This window comes from Cydia splendana, chromosome 16 (genome assembly GCF_910591565.1).
Source record: "Cydia splendana chromosome 16, ilCydSple1.2, whole genome shotgun sequence".
NCBI lineage: Eukaryota > Metazoa > Arthropoda > Insecta > Lepidoptera > Tortricidae > Cydia > Cydia splendana.
Genome location: NC_085975.1, coordinates 10,248,854 through 10,272,638, shown reverse-complemented (window position 1 = coordinate 10,272,638; position 23,785 = coordinate 10,248,854). Strand labels below are relative to the sequence as shown.

General features: G+C 36.2%; 1 protein-coding gene across 2 annotated transcripts in view; it reads right to left on the bottom strand.

The window, feature by feature from the left end:
- Positions 1-23,785, bottom strand: part of LOC134798253 (semaphorin-1A) — a 385,737-nt gene that overhangs the window by 31,098 nt on the left and 330,854 nt on the right. For both annotated transcript variants that reach the window (XM_063770644.1, XM_063770645.1), the window contains exon 2: positions 17,064-17,160. In XM_063770644.1, the coding sequence (XP_063626714.1) occupies positions 17,064-17,160 (97 nt within the window). The remainder of the gene's footprint in view (positions 1-17,063; positions 17,161-23,785) is intronic.

The following is a 23,785-nucleotide window of genomic DNA, read 5'->3' as shown; positions in this document are numbered from 1 at the left end:
AAAAAAAATACGTATATGATCATAATTGTAGGATTACTGTCAAATAGGATCCTTTATATATGATCATTTCTATGATAATCTAATTGCGGCCTTAGTACTTTATCATTTTATATCATAAATGTGCTTAAGGGTAAATCGAGATTAAAAGGGACATTATACGCACTTGTAATATAAAGTATTAACAATAAAACTGAAACACATTTTTGAAAAACTACTTCTGCGTCAGTAACGGTAAAACATAACTACCTAACTATATAACTACCTAGCTATGCAAAATAGTTTGACCAAAAAATTTTGTCACAATAGCTGGCCCGTCGCGTGTCCAATCAAAAGTGGATTGTATAATGTCACAGTTGGGCCGTGACATTCATCATTCCGGATTGCGAACGGCCGACGAACGAAAATAGTGTTTCTAATTAAATAACGCTCCAGCATGATTCATGCTATTCATGGCCTAAAACTGAATAATTAATTTCAACAGAAATATTGGACTGGAATTCTAAATTAACGTTGTATTGGTGGAAATAACTTGTATTTTGGTGTTCTTTAGTTAGAGATAAATATATAATCGCGAATGACAGCTAAGTCACTGCCCGATTCGAACTTTAACACATTCAACACCAAGAACCCGACTGTCGGGTACACTGTTCGTAGCGACTACGCGCTACATACGACGAAACCGTGGCTACGCGCTACGAGCGTAACCCGTAGCACTTAGTGGTATTGAATGTGTTAAGATACGTCAATTAATAGATCTAGAAACGATATGGATTAGATGTGTCCGTGTCAAAAGTGACGTTTTTGTTTGAAGAAACGTCACATTTGACACTGACATATCTAATCCATATCGTGTCTAGATCTATTAATTGACGTATCTTAAAGTTTGAATAGGGCCGCTATATGATTCCGATATGATTCGAATATCGGTTTGATGTCAGGTGTACGTTCGAATTGGCCTGTTGATGATTTCCGAAGCGAGGAATGGCTGCTACATCGTAGCGCTCGTAGCCTACTTCTACTTGCGCAGTGATCTTGCGCACTTCTGGGATATACATAAAAACAATATAATACCTACGGCGCGATTCGGGAAATGAATTAGAGATTCACTAGATATGAAATAGTAAAGATGATGTGACGTTCCACGGCAAAAGGTACCTTATGGCGGCCGCAATAACATTGGAGCGGCTTTAATAATAGCGTAAGCGCCAACCGCCATATGGTACCTTTTGCGGTGGAACGTCACATATCTTTACTGTTTCATATCTAGTAAATCTCTAATTCATTTCCCGAATCGCGCTGCCAGTGCATTAATAAAATAATAATAACGATTACTTCAGTATAAAACTCTTCATCGTACACCTCAAAATAGAAAACCAGTTCGAGTCGCAAATCGAGTACCTAGAGGTAAAACAATGAGCGGTCTTATCGTTAAAGAGCGATCTTTTCAGACAACTTTTGGGAGAGAGACTTATTATGATAAAAATAAAAGTGACGCTTAAAAGTTAATTATTATTACACTTTTTTCACACTTTTACGCTCGATAACGAAGAATATTAAATCCCTCTCTCTAATTTATAATATTGTCGTTAAAATGTTTATAATTTAGTACCTACATATATGTATAGGTTTAAAGCAGTCGTCAGACATAGCATAGCAAACGCAGCGGACATCCGCATCCGAACTGCAGCGATCTATCCACATTGATTGATGCGTCTCCTGCCGGCTAACGCAGTGAACATAGCCTGGAGGTATTCTCACTTTATACTCGTACAAGAGTTAACCTACAACGCTGCAGGCAGCCTTATACAATAAAGTTAGTAAAGGTAGAGCGATTTTGAACTATTACACTAGGACTTTATACTCAATTACTGCCGACATTTTTCTGTTCTTGGTTTTTTGGCCTGCATTACAAGGTGCAACTTACACTTTTTTATTTCTCATTATGTGGTCAGCCATGTTCAAAATGTCATTGATTATGTCAATGACATAATGATACTATTATATTAATTAGATTAGTGTATGAGGTTAGAAATGAACTTTAACCAAAAAGATTTTATCAACCACTATTTTCAAAATAATCGACTGGAACACATCCTCCGGTCGTTCGCTTAATGACAGACTAAAGATTAATTGAAGCAAGTGACGTTATGTTACTGCTTATGATAATTGTACTGTGCTGCTGTCAGAAGCGACCTGTCCAATGCTTTACATACAATACGAGTACATGTATCACATTATTTACCTTTTTGGAGCGCATATTTATGGGATGGTGTTATTAAAAATTGATTTAAGGTAAATTGAACTGACGGCGAAGCGTTGAATGGATTTTATAATACTAGATTTCCTTAAATGGTACCTATGTTGAACTATCAGGTACCTGTGTAGTGCATATCGTCAGGGGACAAACAAAACTCACTAATTACAAAAAAATATTTAAACGAGAATTAACCTTATTTAGGTACTAATACGGTTCACTATGGATATGAACTTGTGGTGGTAATTAGTGAGTTTTGGTTGTCACCTGACGATATAATGTAAGGCTGGTCTTGCGAAATTTGTGAATATGGTATAGAATGTCAGTTGTAATATCGAACAGCGTGAAAATATGTTATTTTATTAAAGCTAACAACCTATACTAAAAACACCGATAACAATGAAAGTCAATCTAAAAATAAAGGTAAAACAAACGTATTCCGTTTCAAATCTCGTTACTCACATGTCAATTGAACTTTTGTGTTTGTTACGTTATAATATCTGGGAGGAAGGAGGGATATAAAAACCAGGCTATTATTTACCCCCATAAAAATATAATACATATTATTAATGGTAAACACTTATAAGTCTATTTTACTTAAAAGTATATTTTGGTTATTAATAGTTTTGGTGGGTTGGTTAATTTAGCATACGTATTATGCTATAATCATGAACTGAATTAGAGTCTTTGAGTAGGTACCTACTAAAAACCTCTAATTCATAAATCGGTATTTATAATAGGCACTTGTATTGTATCTGGCGTATTTTGTCCGTGACCGCACCTCCAGACCTCCACGCTACCAATATCGGTTCAATATGAACCCATTGAAGTATTAAGCAGCACACATATGAAGTATACTTTTGTGCTCAAAGAATTCAAATTCGAACGTAGCCAAATTATAATATTATTAATGGTATTACACTTATAACATATAAAAATTAAAAAAGTATACTTTGGTTATAATAATTTTGGTGGGTTGGTTAATTTGGCATAAGTATTATGGTATAATAGGTATTTATAATATGCACTTGTATTGTATCGACTTTGAATAATAGTTACCACGTGACCGCACCTCCACCCTACCCAATATCGGTTCAAATATGAACCCATTGAAGTATTAAGCAGCACACATATGAAGTATACTTTTGTGCTCAAAGAATTCAAATTCGAACGCAGCCAAATTCGCCCGACAGATGCAATTTGTCTGCGTGCACTCGACACGCGGCGATATTGGAAAAGTTTACGAGTCCGTTTAGAACAATATCAATAGGACGTTGGGGTACTGCGCGTGCTTTTGACTGTGCAAGCGCAAACACACCTGGGGACTTGAGAGTGTGAAAGAGTTTAAATTTATTATTGACATCGATAAATCGACCTACTCGATTAACGTATATATCTATGAACTGGCCTTACGGGCACTAAAAATGATACTAGTTTAGCGGTGTGACTCACGAATTCCAGCCAATCGTGCAGTCTAACGCAACTAGTTGCGACCAATAGCGCGCGTGATGCGAACTCGTCAACCAATCGCGCGCGTGATGCGAACTCATCAACCAATCGCGTTGTAGCGGTGTCTGGCCCCTGTCATGCCTCATTATTATTGCCCGTAAGGCCAGTCCTGAGATATCTATGTCAATGACCTACTCACTAAAGGGGCCCACAGATTACCAGTTCGCCGGACGATATCAACCTGGGGGCTGTCCATAAATTACGTCATCGATTATTGACGATTTTTGACCCCCCCCCCCCTAAAATCATCCAAAAATCATGCTTTGAATGACCCCGTTTCCTCCTACGTCATGCTACCGTCATCAGATGTCCAGACCCCCCCCCCCCTAATTTGAAATGACGTAATTTATGAATAGCCCCCTGTCAGTTGTTCGGAGCTGCTTTGCGTTTAACTGACAATCTGATATCGTCCGGCGAACTGGTAATCAGTGGACCCCTTAAGTAATTAGACACCTCAGATAAATGATATATCAGTACTAAATTAATTATATTATCATATCCCTATAATTACATGTCGTGTCGTGATCCTTCCTTCCTTCGGAAGACCACTTCTACAAAAATGTGTTCGCTAAAATGACCCCTGCGTTTATGGTTTCATCATAGACTTTGTATGATTTTTCAGACAGTTCCTGTAATGATGATACATAAATTCGTCCTTCCACATAATAACAACATAGTAATTATTGATACAGTAATGGATCACAACGTTAATTAGGTCGCCATCGACCGGTCAAGACATCGGGCTTGTTAGTTGCATCCGGTCACTCGGTCGTTAGCAAACTTCCTATCGAACCTACCTCGTTAGCTGTAAAATATTACATGTTCGACCAAATCCATCAAGCTGAAGGCGAGAGACGTTGTTTTACGTAATTAGTTTCACGATATTAGCTGTAATCAGCAATAACATATCGTCGGAATGTTACTTATATGTATATTATACTACTTATATTATATTATACAGTCATATAAGTAAGATTCCAGACTAACTTTCCTGATTTACCAATAACATGTGAACATGTAGTAATTGTGCAATAGTGCACTATTTTTGCAAGCATGATATCGCATATCCTAGACACAAAATGTCACGGAATTATACTATGTTTCTTTAAGGTGGTTCTTCTTGCTCGAATTTCATACAAACTTTCTTGGCATCTTAACTCCTATTATACAGGGTTTCTTTACTTGAATATGTAATGTTTGGGTAGTACTCGTATATATAATTCTATCTACGCGTAACGTAAAAAATACTAGAAATTGATTAATATTATTAAGAAAAAAGCCTTTGTTTATTGGTAAAATTTTGCCCGATTGCTTGTTTGTGTGAGTGATCAACATAATCGAACCTATGTATATCTAAGCTCGAGTTTTGTAGTTTAAAAATAGACTAAGGACTTTAGCGACTTTTAAACTCGCAATAGGCAGACTTATACGCGAGCAATAAAGTCTTATCGAGGCAAGTTTGCGATGTTTGTCATCAGCATTTGACTGTCAAATGGGCACTCACGTGGATTGGTTGATATACGGGCGTCTTGGAAGCGTTTTTACATGGCGAACGGCTGGCGTCAATATTGGAAAAGTTCGGGCGCCCGCCACCGGCCTCCAACTGAGAAATTGTGCTTCACATGCGACGAGATTTATTGCAATTGTTTCCCAACAACATTCATCGTTTATTTCATCGAATTTATGATGTTACCTTGAGACAATGTTTGTTTATTCCGTAAGCGGTTCGATGTTTTTCGCGACGGCTTAACTTTCCGCTTTGGATGGCTTTGGGGCACCGCTGTGATTGCTTGGCGAAGTTTTTGGCGATGAAGTGCTTCCACGTTCCGTAGTTACATATTTGACCAAGTTTGTAAAAGTTCTTTATGGTTGGTAAACTGTTAGGAAAACATGAATATAACTACGTGTAATGTTGGAAGGATTAAACATCATAACGTAATAAGTTTGTATAAGTGTCTGGTCGTGTATTATATTTAAATGGGATGGGAAAATCTATCACAAAGATTCCTATGCTGTGTCATATAATGTATCTGAATTTTCTATGCCGTATTTTCTTAACAAGACTTGTCATGCCAGACAAATAATTATTGCGTTCCAAGCCGGCGATATTATGGTGGTACGGATAGCCAGACAACACAATAATCAGCAGTTCACGTTACGAATAAACGACATATGTTGTGTTGCAAAATCTGTGATACATACAATATCCCTGAACATATGCAAATGGTGGCATTCATTCACACTACGATGCATATTTACTTAACGAACCGAAATAAATAAAAACAACAATCACACTCTCGCCAACAACTATATTACACTAGTACCTATGTATGCAAATCACACTGTAATGTATTCATACGTAGCTGCATACTTCGGAGCCCGATCAACTTTAAAATAACATTTTCTTCGTAAAAACGTGAATTCATATGAAATTCCCTCTTTGTCACAGTCCTCCTTTCAGTGTTATGACGACCCGCATACACGAGCCCCGGGAACCCTTTAAATCCACAGAGTGCGTGGGCGAAGAGTGCCGAGACGAAGAAATTCAGGTCTCATTAAACTGGTGGGTCCGACGTTCGCATACAAAATACAAAATTCTTAACATTTTAATTAAAAGCGTTCAAAATGCCGACCGCACAAAGCCTCGGGGCCCAATTGTTGTCTCGCTCTTTCGACGTCATGATTTATGGTGTAGGAATGGGATGGTTTGCCTTTTTTTGTTCACGAGATACCAAATGAAAAGTGTCATTTATATGACACACCCGAAGTATTTATTTAGGAACATTGCGCTTTTTATTCTGCCTCATTCTAGGGGTTAGTAATAATCAGTTTGATGATGCCCTCTAGGTACCTATCTCAGTGCTTATTTCTACATAATACGTCCAATAATTGAGGCCAATTCGAACGTACACTTGACATCACAACGATATCTGAATGATGTCAGTTATTTATCATTCGCCCCTGCGTCTCGCTCGCGCTGCTACATGTACGGACAAGACCAACGGCCCGATTCGCAATTTAAGATACGTCAGTTAATAGATTTAGAAACGATATCGATTAGATATATCAGTGTCAAATGTGACGTTTCTTCAAACAAAAATGTCACTTTTGACACTGACACATCTAATCCATATCATTTCTAGATCTATTAATTGACGTATCTTAAAGTTCGAATCGGGCAGCAATTCGGTCACCGCGGTTCAATACAATTAACTTAATTTCAGGTAAGCATTAATTGTTTGTTCCCGGGCTACCCGTCTTTTATAAACATAGTTAGAGTAGTCTATCTCGCCGCGAGATCCTGTCGCGCCAATCATGTGCTAGGCCTACAGCCTAAATATAAAACGACTTGTACTTAATGGGTTTGTAACGCGTTTGTCTAGTCTCGAATCCCAGACTTACATAATGAACCTAGATTTAAGCAGATTACTGTGTGATACTAAATGACGCATTAATTAAGACCAAGCCAATATACCGCTAATCTGTATGTATATCAGTACATGTTAGCCATCACGGTTTACACTTACACGTGCGGTATCTCTGCCAAATAGTGATAGTTATGGGTTTTAGGACAGTATCGATTTTGTTAATGTTATATTATGTTTTGGAATATCAGCTAAGTATTACCGTGTTAATAAACATACAACACATTTTTCCCATACTGAAGAAGTAATAACGATGTTTTCGAAAAGTAGGTAAGTACCTAATGACGTTATAAGTACCTATAGTAAGTAATCCAACACCCAAAGTAGGAAAATGAGATAAAACTCGGCAAAGTCTGGTGAATTATCTGTTTTTCCCTATTCCGATATGGTCCCCTACTAAAGCCCCACAATGATAACGATTCCTAAATCATGGCTAAGACGCAGAGATTCTATACAATCTGCAATAGGGTAGGTACGCTATTTTATGGGAGTTCTTGTGATGATTGCTCTACTTCCGCACTATGCTGTATAATATGATAAAATTGAAGTGAAAACTTCTTTAGCGGCGCTGTGCACTTTTTGTGATGGGGAAAAAATGTTAAACTCGTAACAGGTGTCACGTGACCGTAAGACGTAAGACTGTCATTGAGTTTTCATTTCTGCCGGCACTCCCGGAGTGCAACCCGTTGTTTTTTTTTAGGGTTCCGTACCACAAAGGGAAAAAACGGAACCCTTATAGGATCACTCGTGCGTCTGTCTGTCTGTCCGACATCCCCCCCCCCTTTACCTCCGAAACTACAGGGTCTAAAATTTTGAAAAAAAAATACACAAAATAGTTCTGTACCTATAGACGACAGGAAAACCTATCAGAAATTTGCAGTCAAGCGTGAGTCGGACTTAATTACCTACTTAGTTTTTGATCCGACCTCTACGGGTTTTTTTCACGATCCACTGACTGCAAAGTGACTGCAGTAGCTATAACATGCGAGCGTCGGTTCGTTTCATTAATTTCATTATTGTTCAATTCGTTTCACTGCACGTTCTTTAGAAGATACGTTGTTACTTAGATTTTTATCTGTACATAGAATTTCAGTAAAATCAAAACAATTTCCAAATTGTCTTTTCAGTTATTATATACGCTACGACTACGTCGATAGCTGCATTTATAAATAGTTTCATTATTCATCTCTTTTATTTTTATTATTTAAGGTTTGCAATCAGGTGAAACAGGCAATAACAGGCAAACTCAACATACATATTTTATGAAAGTAACCGCTTAAGTACATAAATCCTAAACTAAGTTTAGGTACAAACACATTCTTGGTTTTATTATAGGTAGGTAGTAATATTAAGCTCCTCTTGTTATATAAATACCGGGCAACACTTCCAAATATGTATCTGCAAATTCCTCCGCACCATTAATACTAAATTATACGCGGGCAAAACAAGTATATTAACTATGAATTGAATGACCCGCGAACCCGTCATTGTAAATATAATTATATCTCTATTGTCAGTCGAGGATCTATATTAGATTACGTCGTCACGACCGTCATTGAGGCGTTGGATTTAGTAATTCGAGCGCAGAACGGCTCAATATTTAACGACAAACATGTCAATCACTTACCGAATTACCCCCAAATATCGGAGATAAAGCACCCGCTACAGACAGGCTTTAATTTTATGTAAGCGACGCGACGGTTACACACTCATCCTACATTGTATATAGAGAAGTACCAATTATGTAAAACGGGGTACAGAAGTCGCAAATTAGTTGAGTTTTGAATGGAATGAATGGTTAAAAGAATAGAAAAATAATATTACAAATTCTCAATGGTAGTCAATAATAGGACGACGCCACGCTATCTTATCTTACTGTTCGATTTCTATAGGTACCTACTAATATACCTACATATAGGCAGAGACAACAAATTATACTCAAAACTGGTAGTCTCAATACAAAGTTTCATTACTCAAATCTATTATTGAACGCGTCACATTAGCGACATTAGCGATGTCTCCGGTCCACATAATTTAAATGCTACTTAAATAGGTAACAGAGGGCCTACCGCGAACCACGTTCGACGTGTTGCCTTCCTGTCACACTTAAGTACGAATTTACAAGTGAGAAAGAGAGGCAACACGTCGAACGTGGTTCGCGGTAGGCCCCCTGACTACATATAGCGCTCCCTGACAACGTAAGTACCGAAACCGCAGTTTTGCCTTGATCTCAAGAATATATAACGAAGACACACGTATATACATATTTGAGGTAGGGTATAGTAGTCTATATTTAATGCTCGTATGTGTTTACAAACACGTATTTAATCCGTATGCTTTTGATCTTACTCACGAACAGCGTGGAAGACTAAAGAGCTTCGGTCGGGCAGCAAACAGCGGGCAATTCGCAACAAATCCGGCGGAGGTGCCGTCCTTACACACTTAACAAGTTAACTGATCTGTTTTCCCCTAAACTACTTTATTTGTTTAGGCCAAAACAAATAGGCACTACGTACAAAGTTTCCCAGGGATCGGTTGAAATTGCGTCTACGACTCGTGTATTGTTTTAGCGAAAGAACGCTGGGGTATGAACGAAATAATAATGATGTTTTACTTACATACTTGGCGAAAACTTTGCTGGCAGCTTTGAATAAGAATGTATTAACTTTAGTTTCCTTTTACTTAGGTCTTCTTTGTGAGACCATATATGTAAGAATGGTAGTATTTTGTCCTAAGTAGGTAGGTATCTATTATATCTCTATCTATCCAATTTCTCTTTTAAAGGATATATATCACTACGCATATCTATGGGCAAATGATTGTGTAAACTTTTCGAGCGCTTTGCTTGTTACGCGAAATGCGTGACAGTACGCGGTTTGCACCAAAGTTTATTCGATCAACATTGTATTTAAGAAAATATAATAATATCATAAACATACAAATATTTATTATCAGATTTAGGCCGTTGAGTTCAGCTCACTTCGTACCATCTTAGGCACAAATCTTCGTCAATGTGATATGCGGATCTAGCGACCAAAGTATCAATTTTCAGAAAAGCTGTACTCTAAATGCATTATTGTGTGTACAGCTTGTCAGATTGGTGTTATTAGAGTGATGAATGCTAGTTACAGGGCTAAATCACGTTATTCTGCGTATCGGCGGGAGCTTGCATACGCCCTCGCATTTAGTTAATTCTAATTGAAGGGAGCCAGTTGCCCCTGAAGGGAACTTTAGCCCTTCGTTGTTTGCACAATATACTAAATTAGCTGTTTCCGTACCGTGTTTTAGAATTTCGATTGCTTTATTGACTTGGGCTTTACTTAAAGGAGATCCTGTTCACGGTTATACATGTTGAATTAAATTTTAAATAGGCTATTAACTCTGAAAGAGTTATGATATAGTTATGAAACATTTTGACAATTTCTCAATATAACGATACATTAAGTTTGAAAATAAACTGATTACCTTGATGAAATTTTGATGATAGTAACCATGACTGATTAGGAATTGCATGGCATGTATGTAAATAGTTTATAATTCTCATGAAGTGTATGTTAATTTCTTTTGAGAATAATAAATAACTTTAACCCGAACCTACGTACAAGTAGTATAATGATTTTAATTAATTTATTTATTTCTAATTAATTCACTACAACATACAACTTACATGTACGTACATTGTACTGATCATGAATAGTTTTTTATTACATTAGACACGCATTGTACGTACTTATATTATATTAATTCATTGCATTTAACCGTAAAATGTTTACTTACTCCTATTATAAAACGTACTCTGAATTCTTTCGTCACCACCATTGGCCCGCAGGCCAGACATATAGTTATCAGAATCAGTCGTCAAAACCAGCAGGCCGGCGGATGCGTCTTCATCAGCCGGCGAAGCTCAAGGCTCCCCAGGGGGCAGTTCTGGGTGTTGCCCGCAACCGGTGATGGATGCGATGATTACCTTAATTCCTTTTTTGCCACGAGAAATCTCTTAGATCCTTTGTTTTTATTAAGATCTGAGGTTTGCGTATTCTTTGACACTGAAAGAGTTTGTGTTTCAAAGTCATCTACACTCAATTGGAATTGCAATTAACAGCTTTCATTTGTATTAGTTAAGAACCGTATTCTGTAAGAGGCCCACTGATTAACAGTCCGCCGGACGGTATCGGCCTGTCAGTTAGAACAAAATTTTGACAATTCCGAACAACTGACAGGCCGATACCGTCCGGCGGACTGTTAATCAGTGGGCCCCTTTAGGTAAAAAAATATACGAACTTGATAGTGAGTTAAACCGTCTTCATTGACTTATGAATATTTTAATTTAGTATAATAGGTACAATTTTAAGAGAAAATTGTTACGAATGTCGTTAACATAGAAAGGTATACCTGCTCTTCTGTATTCGTTGAGTTTCGGCGGTTCCGCGGCTGGCTCCCTGACACTGCGGGATTGCGTAATGCTTCGCAACCATAATGTGATTCGTAGTGTTTCTTATAAAATATATTTTTGAAGTGAAAACTTCTTTAGCGGCGCTGTGCACTTTTTGTGATAGGGAAAAAATGTTAAACTCGCGACAGCGTAAGACGTAAGACCTTTCATAAGACGGACACGTGACCTGATCGAAAAACTGTTACAATGTCATTGAGTTTTCACTTCTGCCGGCACTCCCGGAGTGCAACCCGTTGTTTTTTTTTATATGTATGCTAATTTTAAAGTATTTATGTATGGGCCACCAGTTGCCTGAAATAAAGATATTCATTCATTCATTCATATAGTTTACGAGCAGGTGTGCTGGAAAATGATAAAACAATTTCATTTTCATTTCGCATGAGGCCGTTTGATTGAATTCGCGGCATCATTTTGCCCAATAATAGATTGTATAGATCAAATATATTTTTTACCCACACACCATACCGGTTAGCTGGATTGGCTCAAATCGTTTTTCATTAAACTACACCTATGTATAGAAGAGCACCAGTTTGCCAGACAATGTAATATTCCAATACAAAATTAAAATTGTGCCAGCCGAAAATAATAGGTTTTCGTTCATAGACTCGAACTTTAAATACATACCGTATTTTTGTTCGCAAAATTGATTTTGGTACCGAAATTGATTTCAAACAGAGCCTCGTGTGAACAAGATTAATCAACAACAGTTTATTTATTCAGGTTTGTGTGGACCCGGCTTTAGCGTTATGAGTATGACCGAAGCTTTGTGTACCGTATTGCGGCGTTTAAGGACCATAGATAATGGTAACTAATTAGTATTCTTATTAATTATTTAAACAACTAATGATAAAGCTAATATGGCTCGTTTTTGGAAGCTTACTCCGAAACAGCACAAATAGGTATGAAACGAAGACGGGTAAAGGTCTCACTAAATTTAGAATCTACCCAAAAATAAGTTATTTTTGTTATCAAAAAATACAATATTTAAATAAAGTTAGTAAGCATTTGAATGACTAAAGTAATGTTTAAAAAATACCTACCTAGTCTTGTAAGTATAACAACTAGTAATTTCCAAGTGAAGCCTAATATGAAAAAACACTACCAACTTTCGTATCAACCGATCTATTTAATAATGTTTCCCTTTTATTAACGAAACCATACAAATGGAAGTAAGCGAGAACGGCATGCTATCACATACTCGCCACCAATCCAATCATTTCTGGCCCCTCGCCAGGAAAGATTGGTTTCGTTGCGGAGATCTCTAGGAAATGGTCAGCTATAACACCTCTGGTCTGGTCGGGACAACGTTAATTTAGTTAAAAGGGCACAAAAGAGGCTCACACCCTCTATAGTAGAATAACATTAGATGGGACGCAGGCGGAATAACGTTTCCGTGTAGTCGGGGCCAAATTAACCGAGCCTGCTTTAATACGAAATCTAGAAATGGCGCGGAGCTAGGCAGGTTCATTATCAAGGAGAGCCTTTCAGCTGTCCTGACAATAAGCATATTGATTAACGTTATGTGTTTTGGCAGTTTATTTTTTATTTGTGTTGAGAATATTTGCGATTAATTCTCATATAAGTCCATACATAGGTCTTTCGCTGTAGTATGGTAACATTTAAATTAAGATCAGAAATAGGTATTAACATAGGTGTAAGTTTTACATTTTCTTATCAATTTCGCTATGAAATAGTTTAAGAAAATGATGTAAGAAGGTCGCGTTATTTTAAATCAAGGGTGACTCCCGTTAGAACGGGCCGGGTCCGGGCCGAGGCATCCGACCCTTCGTTTTCTTTGTGATAACCGGTCACCTGTCATAGAAAATGATGACGGATGCATTGGCCCGGACCCGGGCCGTTCTAGCGTGAGTCAATCCTTCACTTGGAATAATAGTATATTACATTACAAGGACAACTTTGTAATAATGATTAATGTTTTTACTAATAGCAAGTTTTCATTCCCTTTCCGTTTTTCAATTGCGCTAATGCATTTGATGAAATTATTTCACTGGAATACTGGAATAGGTACCTAAACCGCGCCAGAAAAGTAATATCATATAGTTTTTGTTAGCCTGTCATGTAAACGTCGAGTCAGCAATGGGCATCGGTTTTATTGCAACCTTTTCTTTAATAAAACCTCTCTCGAACTCTAGCAATGAGACTTTCATCGCACGACGTGACCATTGTCATGTAAATCTGATTTAGAAAGAAATGCAAACTTAGCACGGACGGATGAATATTTCAAATTATGTTGTGCGAGTATAGTTTTGGTAGCACCTTATTTATATGAACTTAAAGTCCAATTTTGAGAAACAATACGACTGTGTGATATAGAAATTGTAGCCAGATATTTTCGCTAGGTGGCGTTGCCGACAGATGCCGAGGGCGACCTGGGCGAATTTTTCATCGCGAGGTTGACGCGAGAGCCGGGTTTTATTTTTCAGGTAAACAACTTTGGTGCAGTTTCGTGCAGCGTGCAGTTTTCAAGTGCACTGGCTGCCGCGGAAGTCAACTATGAAATCTTTTTTGTAAAACAAAATGTAATACGACTGAAGGACGGTAGGTAAGTACTTACCTACTTTACTTTTATTAAATAACTATATACGTTAACATCATGGTCTTTACAATGATTTAAATACTTACTAAGTTACGTTTGTAACTTCGGCTACGAACACTTTAAAAGAAGTATTTATCCGAAATAGAGCTTATGCGGACCAAACAGTAGGTGCCTATCAGTAAGAATTACATTATTATTGTAATTATTAGAATAAAATTTCATTCAAATCTGTATTTGATGTATTTCATTTAAAGTAGTTTTTGCGTTATCATCTTTCTTAGTGACACACAATCTTTTACATTTTAAGTGCGAGTTTTTTTTTCAATTTTTAAACTCATTCGACAATATACATTTTCAATACTCAATACTCAATACTCAATACATTTATTGCACATAATGGTTACAGAGGTGGTATATACATTTTATAATTACAGATCACATTATGTATGTATTCTGAATCATTATCAAATCTTATGGTAGTTTTGTATTTGAATACGTTTCTTGATCCCCGTCCAATATTTTATGACAATTAAATATACTTAACAGATATTTTTTATATGAGATGTAACGAGGTACATATATCGATAAAACATGATCATCGATACTATTACTTGCTCTGGGATAAACTGTTTAAACATAATAAGATACAAAAGGGATTTTATTCAACGTATGTTACACCAGAATTGATTATGACGTACCTAGGTGAACTAATTTTAGTAATAAAAATTGGGTAAACACTATTTTATACTACTATCAATGTTACTAAAAAATATACAGAGCTCTACGAAGCTGTCATAGCAGGCGATCTCTTAAGGGGCCCATTGATTAACAGTCCGCCGGACGGTATCGGCCTGTCAGTTGTTCGGAACTGTCAAAATTTTGTTCTAACTGACAGGCCGATACCGTCCGGCGGAGTGTTAATCAGTGGGCCCCTTTAAAGTAGAAGCGAATAAATATCACATTAAACAAAATAATTCTATAGTTGCGAATATATTATTGCTCGTGTTAAAAGCACCAAAAAAGAATATAAAAAAAATCTTTGTCGGTATCGATACCTCTATCGACATAAAAATGTCACAGCCCAAAAACTGTAATAAAATGGCGACTGTAGGCCGGCGGCAGCACGAGGGGTGTTTTTAAGTCTCTCGCCTCCTCCAAACACAAGCCGAAATTCTTTATAAATGCAAAAGAGTCGGAGTTATCCCCGCACAACGAGCCAGAAAGGAACAGCGCGATGCATTCAAGTTAAAGCTGCGGTCACAGAGAGATACAGCACGTTTTTACTCTGCGGTTTAAGGGCAGACTAACTTCGCTACGAATTGGAGTGGAACAGAAAAAGCAAAGTACCTTATTTGAATGTTAAACTTTATTCACCAGATAGATGCAACAATGGCCCTTTTAAGGACAAAGGCTCTATTTACGTAAATGATTAGGTACGAATTTTGAGTCCATATTTATAATTGGTCTAGATCTTAATCGGCAGTTTCCAAGCTCTTGTGAATGAAGTTCGAGAACTTTCCATCGAGACTTACAAAAGGGTTGACTTATAATAAGTTTTCAAACAATTAATCGAGGCTGTTTACATAAAATAATAATTTAATTTAAACTACCTACTCCTATACCTCGTCCTATAATTCGCTTAAAAATTAGTGAGAAAATTACGTTTATTCAAACGAAAGTTAAGATTTGTATAAATAGAATTCAACGGATTCCAAAGGATATTTATTTATATTATTTATATTTTCAGTCCCGGCATTAGTGAACTATGTTTAACCCTTAGGTAGATATAAATACCTTATTTGTAGTATCAAATTAATATGTAGAGTTTATGAAAATTAGTGTTAGACAGAATTAAGGCAGGGACACACTTATCCCACGTACGCAACGTTATGCAATGCATTATGACATCTGAACCCTGAAATTTGTATGCTTAGAAACATACTTGTCATGCGTTGCGTTTCACAAGTTTGGCAAGTATGTTTCTAAGCGTACAAATTTCCTTTAGTACCGTTTGGTAACCAAAATTTCGTAACCAGCTACAGAATGGGAATCAAGATTCCCAGTTTGTAGCCGGTTACATATTGGGCCAGCGTGTTACCGTTTGGTAACTAAATTTGGTAACTAGCTATAAAACAGGAATCTAAAATTCCCTGTATGTAGCCAGTTACGAATTGGGCCAGAGTGGTACCGTTTGGTAAATAAGTTTTGTAACTGGCTACAAAATGGGAATCCAAAATTACCTGTTTGTAGCCGGTTACGTATTGGGACAGAGTCACTCACTGATCGGAGTTTATTGTACCAATTCGAGGCTAGAACGGTGTACATACGAAAGCACTTCAGACTTATTGTCATTGTCATTGCATACGTTCATTTTAAGTTTTAATGATAATTTCTCGCTGACTGTACATTTTATCAAAAATCTGTGAATGCCAATTGTCACCACTTAGAAAGTTAGATGGTCACTTCAAAAGTCCCATTTTGTAACCAGTTACAACGCGGGATATTTTTTCCCGTTTGGAAGCTGGTTACCAACCGTGGTTACGAATCGGTAATTCAAAAGTCCCATTTTGTAACCAGTTACAACCTGGGATTTATTTTTCCCGTTTCGAAGCCGGTTACCAAACGTGGTTACAAATCGGTAATGGAAAAGTCCCAATTTGAAGCCAGTTACGAATTGGTATTTCTTTCCCGTTTCGAAGCTGGTTACCAATTTTTAGTTACCAAACGGTACTATAGGACAAATTTCAGGGTTCATATGTCATACCTAATGCATTGCATACGTTGCGTACGTGGGATAAGTGTGTCCCGAGCTATAAAGTTGCTTTGGTATATGACTAAATACATTTATATAAAAAAATAACTCACCTTCCTCCGACGAGCAGATAGTTGCCGTCTCTTAGTAATAATCTGAAGTAGTCTGTGTGTGTTTCGTTGCCCAAAAACTTGTGTGTGTCGTCCACGCCTAGAACAAAAACGTTGGTTAAAGAAAAGCTAGAACAAAGGCATCCAACACACAAAAAGGAACAAGAAATATAAAGCTGGCCAGCTACATTTTTGCTCGTTTCGGCTGTCTTGGTAAAACATATTTAAGCCTGTGGCGTCGAAATTAAAATCAGAGGTTACATGTTTGGTTTAAAATATTAAAAAAAAACAGGCTGATACTTTGTATAATTATCGTATTTGTTGCATACTAATCGCAACTCGTCTTACTTCCGCTTATAAACCTGTGCAAGAGACTGGTGTGACATTGGTATTGTATTTTTTAGTTCAAATCAATCAGTTGTTCACCGTATTTTCGAGTAAATCAAGTACCTACGACTGACTGGTTTCCGAAAGTCACATACTGTTGTTATGCGTGGTGGAAAGACAAGTAATAGTAGGGTGGCTTTTGTCCAGCGGTGGCACAGGCTTTAGGTTAGTTCTCGCTCATGTCGCCTCGGATATGGGTGAATAAGGTATCGATGCATTCAGTGTAATGCCCTGAACACAAATATATGAGATGACAAGCGCGAAAGTGGTGGTGGTACATGCTGTGACGTCATAAAGTCGGCAGTACAAACTTTTTTTTTCATTATTAGATCGGTGTTTTATTATAATTGAAGATAAAAAGACGAAACACAGGTGTATTTATAGTCTTGGGTCCTGGGTGGTTCGCAAAATATTCAAATAAGTAATAGCCTTGCTGTGAGGCCGAATCTGAAGCCCAAAGCTAGCATTTCAAAAGGATTACGACGTCGACTTTGAAAATTTATCATATCTGTAAACAAAATAAATATACAGAAATAAGAGAATGCTTTCACTTTGTTTCAGTGTTACAGTTTCATATGTAATATTTTACCGCCAGTAAAATAAATAATGATATGGCTTAAGAATATTACATAAATTCTAACTGAGACTTGAAGTCTGCTCTAGAATTACAATTGTAACACCTTTATAATATTCTTTATGCCATTGTCATATTGTAATCTCATTGTTCATTCCAATTATTTACACAGGTATAGGCGTAACAAACGAAGTTCTGTTTGCTTAGAATTAAAATTGAATATTTCATTAGGTTCGGTCGTCAACATGAATTCTAGTGGAAATAATCCAGATAGGCCCGACGCAGACGTCTGAACTTCATTTGAACAAGGTCACACCCACACCTACCTACATCATAAATGTTTAATAGAATTATATGTGACGTATTCCAGCAAAAGGTTATTGTAGGTTGACCATAAGGTTTCTTTAAAAAATATAGCAGAAGCGCTGTATCGACTACGAATGCTAAGTTCTATTTTGCTCAAATACTACTATTCTAACGCGCAGAAGCTGATGTATTGTCTAATCCAAGGAACTCGATGGCTTCATTATTAAGTACCTACATATGTAGGTATATGCTGTCAAAATTAGGTCCAAAAGGTTAAGCTAATATGTGCGCTAAGATTAAATTGACGTTCCCCATCACCTTTAGGCACTTTTTACATAACTTTGACCGATTTTAATCTCGATTAAGTAAAAAAAAAGTTTAACTGTACTTCGTTTTCATGTCCTCCAAAGTAAGCATGAATGTTTAATATAAAAAAAAAACTAAAAACATGATTTGATATGTAAAATGTTTATATTTTAAATTGTAATGTTTGCATGCTTGCTTGCCGCTTGCTTTGTATTGCCTATCATAGGGTAGACCATAAGGACTACTTTTTATTTTAAGACCTGCGATTGTATAAATCAAACACTATGTTCTCGCAATAAACATATTTCAATTTATATAATGAACCTATGTAGTTCATAAATCCACGGATAATTAGATCGGCTCGGCTAGATGGCGTGACGACACCGTTTCATATTTAACAATTTTAACACATAGATAACAGTGAATGAATATGGGTCAAAATGATATAAAAATAATAAAATCATTTATCCATATTATACATTTTTTTGATAATTTTATATGTTTTCATTTTGAGTTTTAGTCGTGTGTCGATAGATGGCAGTAAATTTACTGTGACTACAAAATTTACCATGACAGGACCCCTCTACACTATCTATTCTCTTTGCTACATATGTAGGTATATGCTGTCAAAATTAGGTCCAAAAGGTTAAGCTAATATGTGCGCTAAGATTAAATTGACGTTCCCCATCACCTTCAGGCACTTTTTACGGGTGTACACATAATTATAAAAAATGCTTAATATAATTATAAAAAAACTATCATACATTTGTTATAACGCCACTTGATATATTATTGTATGTTATAATGTAATTTTTATTATACGTTTCCTTTATTATATTGTGATTTCATCTAAACTGTCATTGATATAATGCCTAATGTAATATAATTTTCAAATAGTATATAGACATATTTTATAATGACATTTGTTATATTATATTTTTGTATAACGTAATACTTCATACAATTTTATCAAGTATTAATACATATTGTATAACATTTTTTGTCATATTTCATTTACTGATAACTTAAAGTTTTACATACTTTTTCATTCTAGGGAGGCCGCAGTTCTAACCTAACCTAACCAATTTTTCACGGTTTTCGTTCTGCGGGGGCCGCAGTTCAAACCTAACCTAAACCACTTTTTTTCCTAGAGTATTTTGTTCTACGGGGGGTCAAAATTCTAACCTAACCTAACCCTCCTTTTGTTAGGTAGTTATTCGTTTATGCGGAGTCGCAGTTCAACCTAACCTAACCCATTTATGTCATGCAACTATTATGCCACATAAATAATTATGTGATGTCACTTGTTATAACAAATAATATGCTTTAGAGTATATAATAATTATGGCAATGTATATTAGATGAAGTGTAAATATACCTTATGACCATTATACCAATAATAACATTCTGTATACCGTTAATTAGGTATTACGGTAGTATGCCATTTATTACGTTATTCAAAATAACGATATATCAAACTATAATATATGAAAAGTAATTATAACAAATGTAATGCACCCACTTTTTACATAACTATGACCGATTTTAATCTCGATTAAGTAAAAAAAAAAGTTTAATTGTACTTCGTTTTCATGTCCTCGATAGTAAGCATGAATATTTAATATAAAAAAAAACTAAAAACATGATATGATATGTAAAATGTTTATATTTTGTATTGCCTACATAGGGTAGACCATAAGAACTACTTTTTATTTTAAGACCTGCGATTGTATAAATCAAACACTATGTTCTCGCAATAAACATATTTCAATTTATATAATGAACCTATTTTGTTCATAAATCCACGAATAATTATATCTGTGGATCTCTTTCTTAATTAGTAGGTATATAGGTAATCCTCAAAAAGTGAACTCTTAATAAAGTTTCAAAGTTAACAATGGATTTATGATGACTATTTAATTGATCAAGAAGGCGTTCTTGGGACGACCGACTGGTAGCCGTCCGGTGGGTCGGCCCAGGTATCGCTGGGAAGACAGTGTGGCGGCAGATCTGCGTCAGCTTCGCGTCAGTAACTGGCGGGAAGTTGCGCAGGATCGGGACAGGTGGCACGCTCTCGTTTCGGAGGCCAAGATTCTCTTTGGATTGCTGAGCCAAAATAGTTAGTTAGTTATTTAGTTGATCGATTCAAGTTTGTAGACGATAGAGATAAGAATACGCGACCGTCATTAGTCTATAGATACGAAAGTTTTAGTTTTTGCTAGCGTAATGAAATTGGGGATTCATTTCACTTGACAACTTTTTCCAGTAACGGAATCTTGAATTCAATAAATCCAGTAATTTGTAATATCACTGGATTTATATAATAGTGTTGACTATTGAAGTAGTCCGTTAAGAATCAAATGGCATAAGGAACTCTACTTTATGGCATTTAACTATTTGCAGTTCACGAGAACTAAACGCACAGATTTCCGATTTCTATAAATATTTTTAAAACATTGATGAAGTAGAATAAGGCCCTTAAAGGTTAAATCAATTAAAAATGGTGTAATTAGTGAAGTACTTGAGGAATTAGCAAGCGAAGAATCAAATGTTATAAACAGGTAAGTAGGATCCAGAAAAAAAACCATGTTTGATTATGTAGACTAATATAATAGGTATAAAGGCGCCAAGCGTTCAGGAATGAACGGACCCAGTTATGCGTAAAACAATATTCATAAAACGAACCGTTTCCTATTTGTGAAGCATAAAAACTCCACGAATAAGACGACAAGTAAAACGCTTCGGCGGCACGTGCGATAAAATCAAAGATTACTAAAAAGGCCTTTTTATGACGACAGATTCGCGAGTTTATTCCTTCTTGACACATTGATAGCTCTTCGAAGGCCCTGATCATAATATCTGCCTTTGATATTGGAAGGAGACAAATCTGAGGAACGTTGCCGAGGATACGAGTTATGCGACTACAAGGGATGATTTCTCTATTCTAGGTGTGTAATGTTCATAAAAAGATTGTAATAAAAATAACATGTCTTTGTGGAGTTTAAAATAAAACATAAAGAGCAATGTTTGCTTCCCACTTCACACGTAGTTAGACCAAAACTAAAATAACTTCATTTAAATATCAGTTACTTTTTGAAAGGGAGTTCGCCGACAACAATAACTAAGGCGTCCATAATAAACGCTTACAATGCTTACATGAATTGAATTTTGTCTGTTAAAAGCATCACGTGACGAATATTACTTACAATTCCCCGATGCTTTAATATTACGCGCTACACTTTAATATTACACCCAACACTATTAATATTACGCGTTAGTTTACGTTAGTTTTGATAATTTTATAGAACCATAATGTTGATGTTCATGTGAAAATTTAATTTAAATTTGTGGAAATAAAGAGTCAAAGAAAATAAAATTGCACCAAACCACTAAAACTCTGTTGTTGAACTATGCGTTTACAACACTAAAACCTTCTAAACATCGCTGCGCAACTCTGCACTGTCATAACTCCCAAAACAAAATAGCGTTGAATTAAATTTCCAACGAAATTTCCAAACATTCGGTTGTCTAATTAGCATTTAGGTAGATTTATGAAATTGTAAAGCGACTATACATACAATACGGTGGTGGTGCGTTGACCGAATGACTCCTAGGGGATAGAGGGTATGTGGTGTGTGGTGCCAGGCGGAGCGGAGCGTGATATTTTTTTATTATGTAACATAATACTTTTGATGAATAGCTTACAAAATAAATGATATGATAGTATAGGTACAATAGAGGCCTTTTATGATGATTACAATGTACTGTTCCTCCCGCGGACGCTCCGGCTGTGGAATGAGCTCCCTTCCGAGGTTTTCCCGAGGGTCTACAGTATGGGGTTCTTCAAAAAAGGAGTGTACAGGTTTTTAAAAGGTCGGCAACGCGCATGTAACACCTCTGGAGTTGCAGGCGTCCATAGGCTACGGTGACTGCTTACCATCAGGCGCCCGTATGCTTGTTTGCCACCGATGTGGTATAAAAAAAAAACTGTATTATACCTAAATATTATTACCTATTATTTAGGAAAAATTTGATTTGGTTTACGGAATTATCACGCACAGCAGGGTAATTTCGAAAATAGCGAATATATACTGAACTAGAAGCACTTTTTAGTATAGAAATAATAAGCAAATGCTTTGTTACGCGTTGCAGCTGTATCTAAGTATCGCTAAACATGGAGTGCTTTTGGTTTAGTAGATCTGAGTGATTTTCAAAATAACCCCACTTTCGAAGTTATCCCAACGCACCTTTACTCACAATTTATTTGAGCATCTAATAGCCTGCACCCTAACTCATAGAGCGGGGCACTGCTCATAGCTCCTCTGCCACGAATAGCACCATACATTTTAATGACTTCGTCGTAATTAGTTTTTTTAACATCCCCTCCGAGCGCGATTAGGGAGAAACCACTTAACTTTAGCATTTGATATTATATTCCTTTGTTGTATTACAATGCTTTTAAAATAGTATATTTCAGAATACTTACTCGTGTTATATTAATGTCGTGTTTTATTCGCTTTCTGATCGTTTACACTGTAAAGTATTATAAAATAGGAGTATCGTGGTAAGTAAAAGTTTTTAAGGTTTTTTTTAAACGATGACTAGTTTATTACATGAAATGTGACAGTTTTATTAAGTCCCTTAATACTCTTTTTAGACTTACTGTCAAAAATATACTTATTTAGATTTGTAATTCCTAAAATATCCTAAAATAATTTTCAAGTTTTCTATTTTTGCCATACACAATAGGATATCGAAAATAAAGATTAGGTATTAGGTTATTACTTACAAATTTATTTTCAAGGTTTTGTTTTGATGACAGCTGTCTGCATTTTCAATACCTATTTAGCAGTTATCAGTAAGAATTACCACGAAAACCGTCTAAGATCATGTGATTAATGTTATCAAGTAATCACAGGGTACGTTTGAGTAGCTTTCGGCCAAGGGACGGTATAATCTGTCAGCGAATATCTGATCAAGTCTTTGTAAAACTTGCTCCGAGTTTCTGTGCCGCGCGATAGCATAATCTCGGAGCTAAAGAATCTATAACTTCATTAAGCATTGAATTGAACATTGTCTTACACTTTGACGATTTAAAATTAATCTATTTTTAAAGAATTACATTGTTATAAATTCTAATGTTATAAATTCT